Source organism: Syngnathoides biaculeatus, chromosome 16 (assembly GCF_019802595.1).
Source record: "Syngnathoides biaculeatus isolate LvHL_M chromosome 16, ASM1980259v1, whole genome shotgun sequence".
NCBI classification, from domain to species: Eukaryota; Metazoa; Chordata; class Actinopteri; order Syngnathiformes; family Syngnathidae; genus Syngnathoides; species Syngnathoides biaculeatus.
In genome coordinates this window covers 8,620,725-8,629,348 of record NC_084655.1, presented here as the reverse complement: position 1 = coordinate 8,629,348, position 8,624 = coordinate 8,620,725, and the positions used below count along the sequence as shown (strand labels likewise).

At 42.1% G+C, this 8,624-nt stretch overlaps 1 protein-coding gene across 1 annotated transcript; it reads right to left on the bottom strand.

The window, feature by feature from the left end:
• Positions 1-516: 516 nt before the first annotated feature.
• On the bottom strand, positions 517-3,079 carry nog1 (noggin 1). Its single transcript, XM_061846249.1, has one exon. It carries the CDS (start codon positions 2,977-2,979, stop codon positions 2,290-2,292), a length of 690 nt encoding a protein of 229 aa, XP_061702233.1. The 5' UTR covers positions 2,980-3,079; the 3' UTR covers positions 517-2,289.
• Positions 3,080-8,624: the final 5,545 nt, after the last annotated feature.

Genomic DNA, 8,624 nt, shown 5'->3' with positions numbered 1-8,624 from the left:
TTTTTTTTTTTTGTGTCTTTGTTTCTCCCAGTGGAAATTTACAGTAAAACTGAGCTTTGAAGCAAAACACAATCAACGATTACATATTTTAACACCAAACTGTTTAACCGAGCAGAAATTGTGGCTAAGGACTGAGCCTGACTATGAACAGCGTAAATCTGTGAATGATTAACACCTCTACAATTGCCGTAGAAAAATAAGTAATTATAATTAGTAAGTAAGTCAATTAAAAAAAATAAGATGGGGTTTCCCTGAATGGAGAAGAGGACCCCCCCCCCCTCCCCTCAAATGTCTCTCCGCAACGTGGGAACAATCGCTATCACTACAGCTTACTAGGTGACCTTCTGCACCCCTTCTTCTTGCTCTCCATTACACTTCCAGTACAGCTCAGTGCACTGAAGACCCACGATCTGACTTGGATTCACTGAAAAAAGGAGAGCAAGTCCATTTGGAATCATGTCAGTGTTGCTTTATTGCAAGAATATCAAGAATAAATAGTATAAAAATTGCCCTTAATTTACAGAATAGAATCACCCACAATGACGCTCTCATAAATACATAACACTTCGACGGCAGAGCGTCCATCGATGAAGTCCACTCCGGTGACAAATAATAATGAGTCACAAGTAACGTGTACATGGTCATACACCAGGGATGTTCAAAGTTTTTCCACATTCAAAAAATAAAAAATAAAAATTTGAAATGAAGTGGGTGGCCTATTTCACCTTGTGGTAGGGTAAACAACTGATTTACTGGGCTCGAAGTTGACATATGCTAAGTAAGGATTTAAGATTTAAAAAAAAAGTCACTTGAGTGTTACCCTCTTGTAAAATTTGAATAAATTGGACTTAGTTTTAAAGGAAAGGCAAAATTGTGTGATATTTGGAAACATACACATTTATTTACAATTTTAAATAACAAAAATAATAATTATTAATAATACTTTTTAAAAATAAAATGTGATATCTTGAAACATTCAACCTTTGTTACAATTTAAAAAGACCATTTCTTTTAACCATTTGAACTTTTTTCTTGCAAGATTTTGATGCAGGCTGGGTTTAATTTTAGCATAAGAACACTCCTATGCAGAGCCCCCCTCCAGAAAAGACACCCCCCCTCTCAAGAAAAAAATAAAATAAATAAAAACATGCAGTGGACTGCAATTGGCCCCTGTACCAGATGTTGGACACCCCTGTTCTATATTTGTCCTCAACAAAAACACCAGGGGTGCTTATTTTATTAAAATGTCAGGTGAACTTTATGACCACGAATCTTATGGCTAGTCTAGTTTCTAAATTAATTTCGATGCTGGAGAGTGATTGTGTAAGTTTGGGCAGTTGCTGCCAGTGGAAATATGGACAGAATAATTTTATCTTAACTCTTCAAAATTTTCTATTTGAAAAATGTCTCCAGACAAAGAAATTCCCCAAATTAATCTTGCCCAAAAAACAGCCTTTAAGTGTTTTTATTGCATTATGTCTTTCATTAGGTAAGACGAATGTAAGGTTACCCATTTAAGTACAACCCACTGAATTATTGTGATTGAATAAACTTGAAACATGTTTCACCGCTTTAAAATACTGTTTACTTCGAAAAAAAGAAATTCCCACTTTTTTTCAGTGTACATGAATAACTTTTCTGGGATTGGGTTTCTCCGCACGCCCACCCCCACACCCCAATCAAAAAATCATGAAAACATTTTGAAAGTAATGAAAAAAAAACCCCAAAGGTTATTTGATAACAATAATTCAGTGATGTGTATTTAAATGTGAATCTTTACCGAATTAAAACACTAAATGCCTGTGCTTTTCGTTAAGATGATCTGTTCTGAATGTAAAGTCCTTATAATAAAAATCAATACTTTTAAAGAAATTGTGAACTTTTAACAAATGGGTGGGGGAAAATAAGAATAAAAGTGACTTTTTAAAAGAGACATTCACACTCGAGGTTTTGGGGACATTGGACTGAATGCATTTTCCCCCCAATTTGAATGGTTTCGTCGTAGTATTTCAAAAATGTATTCCAATAATGACTATTTCTGCACACCTTCATATTTATCTTCAAAATATTCAATCATTGGTTCAAAAAACAAACAAAGATGGTTTTGGCATAAATGGTAAAGTTCATCTGTGGTCATGAAAGGGATTTTAAAATTTTATTTTTTAATTTTTTTGCTTTCCTAATGTGCTCTTATGATTGGTGGAGCTATTAAGATATAGCACTCAAACATTTAAAGTAAATTCGTCCAATGTTTTTTTTTTTTTTTGGGTGAAAATCGAGCCTTGGCGCTTATGTGGCGCATGCGCATTTGCAGTCCGTGATGACAGGGTAGTGCACGGGGATCCATGCGCACTTGAGTCCCGCCTTCCGGTGCGCGCACCTCCACCTGAGCAGGGTGAGGTGCGTGGACGCGGCCGGTTGGCACAGCATGCCCTCCGGGAGCGAGCACGAGCGCTTGGCCAAGCAGCTGCCGGCGCGCACGTATCGCGGCCAGAAGCGCGCGCCCAGGTCGCTCCAGGAGTACCGAACCGGGCAGAAGGAGTACGCCCACAGCCACTGCTGCAAGCGCCGTTTCAGCTTCTTACTGATGGGCTTGATGGGCCTCCTCCCCTGCAGCTGCACGTCCAAGTCCAGTGCTCGAATCTCCTTGGGCACCACGCCGCCGGATTTCTGCAGCAGCTCGGCGTCCTCACGTGGATCGTCGTTGCCCGCGAAGCCGTCCTGGCCGCTCGGCATCGGCGACAGAGCCAGAAAGCGGCTGTCGAAGTCCCCCAGCAGGCCGAGAAGCTCCGTCTCGTTCAGGTCCCGCTCCCGGGGGTCCAGCGCGGGGTCCGGGTCCTCTCTTAGGTCCACGAGAGGGAGGGTGTCGCTGGGGATGGGCCGCAACAGGTAGTAGTGCTGGCAGCCGGCCCGCTCCGCCAGGAGCCCGACGGACACCAGCAGCACCGCGCACACGCACGCCGCCAGGTTCGGATCCATCTCGTGCAGGCTGCGTAATTACGCGTGAGGGACGAAAAAGAAAGAGAGGAAGAAGCTGCACTCCGGGAGCGAGCGGACGCCCCCTCGTCGGCTCGTCATGGTTCTGCGGACCAGTTGCTGGCCCAGCGGCGCTCCGGCTGGTTTTTATGCTGCAGGGAGGCGCGCGTGATGTCACCGTGAATGCGCGCTTGTTGTCTGCACGGGAGGAGGAGGAGGAGCAGGAGGTGGACATCCCACGCTCACCTCCTCCTCCTCGGCTCGGCGGGGATCTGCTGAGGGGGAGTCGATACTTCTCCAGACTTCCCTAAATCAGCGAGCGCGCTGAGTGCAAGTGCGGCGCATTCGTCTCGCATTGGTCAGGGCTGTTAAGATGTAGAAATCCGTCTGCAGGAGGCTCCTCGTGGCGCCTCTGAGCTTCTGCGGAACATGTGCAGGATTCCTCGGCTGCTTGTTGACATTTTTCGCACTTATAAAACAAAAAAATCATGTTGCACGAGATTAAAATGTACTAAAGTGACATTTAAAAAATATCACTTCGCCTACAAAAGTGACATTTATTTACATGTGCAAATGATGAACGTGTTCAAATCAAATACATTCAAAAAACTGTTTTGTCATTGAAGGGATAACATTTAATTGTAGCTACAACAAACAAATACCGTGTGCACAAAATGTCCTTTTGTGCACAAAACCCTTCTTGTCATGCATTTTAAAGACTTCATAAAGAACAAACTTGTTACAATTACTCTGTAAATAAAATGTAAAAATTGAAGGCGTGTTGCATGGTGAATTCTGGTGTGCGTGACTTGGACGTATATTGTACTTATCCAGACAAACAATGAAGAGCTTCACAACCAAGTAACTTAGTAAGACACTATAACCGTCGGTCTTCTAAGAGGATAAAGAATGTATACCTATGAGTGTTGTCATATTGTTGGTCTGTTTGTTGCTTCATCGTCTGTAAAAATGATCAAAATATCAATTGCTTAAAAGTGTACAACACCTCAAAATCAGTGCTAGTTCTGTGAGCATGTGAATGATGTTTTTCGTTGTGTTAGCATTCAGCGAGTGGAAGGCAAAGTCACATGGTTGTTTGAAGCAGACAATGTGTAACCGTTAATTTAAGAATTGTTGACTAGCTGCCAAAACTTCTGTTTGTTGTGAAGTCAGTATCTGATATCTCAATTTTACACCTGCAAGTCAAAGCAAAATATTGTCAGAATCACAGCTGATATCTCGAAAAACTCAGAAGTGAGGCCACTCGTATCTTAAGGCAGGCAATGTCATTGCTGGACAGTGAGATAAGCAAATGGAGCACACGTTCTCTTGAAACTGGAGGAATGTGCACTTCATTTGCTGACCGTCTGGGTCAGAAAATTCACACAAATAAGGGATGCCCTGCTGAAAATGTTATAATTGCAGAAGTGAAGTGATAAACAAATCCCAACTTTAGACAAACATCAATTACATGAATATTACAACATAATTGCACTTTGTAAAACCAGTTTACTTCTACATAAAAATGTAACAATTTTTTTTTTTTTTTTTTTTGGGGGGGGAGGCTGCCACGGATTAATGGAATTTCATTTAGTTTCAGTGAGGGGAAAAAAATCGTTTGATGTACGAGTACCACCTCACGTTAAGAGCATGGTCGTGGAAGATGAAACTCCCAAGTCAAGGTAGCAGGGGATGTATTGCCAGCTGGCACGCGCGGCTGCGGCAGGACAATATGGCCGCCTGTTCGCTCCCGGGTAAACAACGACGAGCGAGCGAGCGACCGAGTGGAAGTGTGGAAAGTGTCAGCGCGCGCGAAGCTGTCTAAACGCTCGAGAATCGTTCTCGTAATAATTTACTGGAAGACGCGGCGACGTCAGCGCCCCAAGAATGCGGCCGGCGCAGATAAATGCCTGTTTGTTTGCTTTGTCAATGAGCTAATTCACTCGTTTCGTTTACGGCCAAACGATGCCCGAAAGTCTGGAAAATGTCGTCTTGTCGTGTCCAGGAGGGACACCTATCGTTCGTTACCCAAATGCACTCGGCAGAAGAAACATTTGGAAATACTGGAGACACTAAACAAGGTGTGGATCGTCGAGGAATAAGAAAAAGAAAATGTTCTTATAAGAAAAGTTAAAAAACATAAATTAGTAACGTGAGGAATAAAGTCATTCATTTCACAAAAACAACCACCTCATCTGAGAAGAATAGTCACCATTGATTCACATTTTTTTTTTACTTTTTAAAATTTTACTTTTTTCATTTCTAAAAGATTCTTGTAAAATACAACTTTTCTGTAACATTACAACTATTTCCATCAAAAAATACAGCTAGTGAGTTGAGCTTGAGAAGTCTTAAAATGGACTCATTAAAAAAATCAATAAAATCCTAAATTCACATAATAAAAAAGTCAGAATTTTTCCAACTACATAATTTTACAATTCACATTTTTGACAAAAAGCCCCATTTTATCTAGCCACCCATCCATTTTTCTGAGCTGTTTATCCTCACGAGGGTCGCGGGAGTGCTGGAGCCTGTCCCAGGTGTCAACCGGCAGGAGGCGGGGTACACCCTGAACTGGTTGCCAGCCAATCACACATGGAGACAAACTAGTCACACTCACCATCACACCTCGGGGCAATGTCGAGTGTCCAATTCACGCTGCATGTTTTTGGGATGTGGGAGGAAACTGGAGTACCCGGAGAAAACCCAAACATCCATGGGGAGAACATGCAAACTGCACACAGGCGGATCCGGGATTGAACCCAGGACCTCAGAACTGTGAGGCAAATGCTTTCTAGCTGATCCACCGTTCTGCCCAATGGTGAATAAATTAATGAAATAACAAAGTATGAATTCTGCTTAAAAAATAATGCTCTACTTTTTAACTTGAAAATGAACATTTTTCTTTTAATCTATAACAATAGCTATTCTTGTGAAATTATTGTTTTTTTTTCCGTTTCCCGCTGACTTTTTAGTTAAGAAAAAAATACTATTCTCATGACATTTGTGAAAAAACCAAAACTAATAAAAAAAAAGATTTAAAAATAGTCACATTTGCAAGTAAAAAAAAAAAAACCCTAATCTTCAATATCCATCCATCCATTATCTTAGACGCTTATCCCCATGAGGGTGGCGGGGAGTGCTGGAGCCTATCCCAGCTGTCGACGGGCAGGAGGCGGGGTACACCCTGAACTGGTTGCCAGCCAATCGCAGGGCACATTGAGACAAACAGCTGCACTCACAATCACACCTAGGAGCAATTTAGAGTGTGCAATTAATGTTGCATGTTTTTGGGGTGTGGGAGGAAACCAGAGTGCTTGTAGAAACCCAACACAAGCACAGGGAGAACATGCAAACTCCATACAGGCGGGTCAGGGATTGAACCCAGGTCCTCAGAACTGTGAGGTCAACGCTTTTCAGCTGCCTCACCGTGCCGCCTTATTCAAAACTATTCTTGTGCATTTCAACTTTTTTTTTTGTCCTGAAAAGCTCTCACTTTCCCACTCTACATTTTCCAATCGGTGTGGTCCTCATACTTTGTGTTGCTATGACAACAAACCGTAACACAAATATGGATAGACCAGCCTAATAAAACTCTTGATATAAATAATACTACTACTACTACTAATAATAATAATAATAAGGCATGCCAGAATATTTCATCTCTTGAGTGTTTTCCACCAAGTGTGATCATGATGATGATGTTTTTGCTTCTTGCAATCCTCCCTACTGTTTGACCACAGGAACGTGCCGCCGCTGCCCCTGCTGCTGATATTGCCGCCCGAGACAGATGTTTTCTTCTCCATTTCAGCACAAAAAGACTTTCCTCAGCTAATAACACCTAACCACTTTTTTTTTCATGTGGTTTGCTTCTGGAGAGGCACCGAGAGTTTCTAAAAGGTAAACAGTGAACCTTTGCTGCAGTGTAGTTCACATTGTTTGCTCCCAAGCTTCATACAGGTATACTGCAGATTTATAAGTGGTTTTTTTACATTTAGTGTTAACGGTATACAGGCAAGCCCCACTGAGCTGTACTAAATGTAGATTCGGCGTACCGGTATTTAAGATCTACCTGTGAGTTTTGGGCTGGCATGGCTGCTTTAGAGCGCCTTGTTGTGGCGCACAAAAACCCCCAGAATGACCCATTGGGGATATATGCCAGCTAACGCAGGCTTTAAGAGGAAATATTTTCACAGCTCATACATTTAGTCATGCGAAAGTATAAGAAAAATGCTAGAAGCGGCATTCATTTTTCAGGTTGCAGAGGTGGTATTTGATTGACAGTCGAGCGGGGCACAGTTTCATCACTTTCAGAGGACATGGCCACAGTGTTCAAGAATGGAAACATTTTGACTTTTAACAAATTTGAAGTCTTATTTTAGATTCTTGGGGATTTTTTTAATCGTTCAAATTTGGCAGGATTGTTAACACTTTTTTTGCTGTCAAATTTACAAGATGTATTTTCAATATGTTTGAATTTCTGAAGCACTCTTTGGTTCGAAAAAATGACAGGAGTTGGTGTTTAAATATACAATTTTCAACTGTTTTTTGTTTTACGTGTCAGTTTTGGAATAGTGAGAAGAAAAACAGCTTGAAGCGAGCACACGGTGCCTCTTATTTGGAGAACTGTGGACTAAGGAATTTTGTTCTTTGTAGTTCCTCAAAGTGATGTTGCGATAGTTTACAATTTGTTCCCAGCAAAAGCGAGAAGAGGTGCTTAGTAGTGCCTTAAAAATGTAACACAAGCTTAAAGGTCAGGTTTCATGAAATGGATGATTTTTAGTATGCTATTAATGGGAAAAAACGGCAGCCAGTATGGACCCATGCCTTTTTTTCACCACAAAACATGATTTTGACGTATATGGCTTTTTGTAACTCCCACCATGAAAATCCTCTCGAGGGATTTGTTTTCGACAAGTAGCAGGAAGTGATGTTGGAGGCAGTAGTGTGCTCAAGCAGACTCGTATCTTTGTATTAGTTTTACCTGCGGGAAGGTAGCTCGTCGTTCCTTCGTGTTAGCTAAAATGCCGGTTCGTTGCATTGCTGGACATTGCTCGAACGCTCAGGAGGATGGATTTACCCTTCATAAGTTTCCAAGAGACTCGGTTTGTCGTGGAAAATAGATTGCACGGGTGCAAAGGACGAGAGCTTCGTGTGTTCCGATTGACAGGTAGGTGTGTATACAGCTACTGAAGAAACTAATAGTTTGGGGGGGACCACGTAATCCTTCTCTCATGATGTAACGAAAGATCCGCGTACGTATGACAGGGGTGCTGAATATGTTGATGTGTGCATCGTATGGCTTCCGCGGCGAACGCTTCCACATCGTGCATTGCGGACGAGCACGGCTTTGGCCAGGCTGGCTCATACATACTGTCTGAGAGTCTGTTGTTAGTTTGAAGTAATCCGCATATCATCTAAATATGGCTTGAAACGATAGGGTAATATTGGCCCAGTAACTTCACTTGGTTGTGAGATGTTCTCTTCTTCAAAAACAGCTTCTGTGTTTGAAGGGGCATGTCCTATAGTAGGGGCCACAGCATGTTTTCAATGGCGAATGTCCGGGGTGACGTAACGGACAGTAGATGCAGCCAAAATGGCGACCACTTGGATGTCAAATGACACTTCAAAAACTTTGCACATGGATG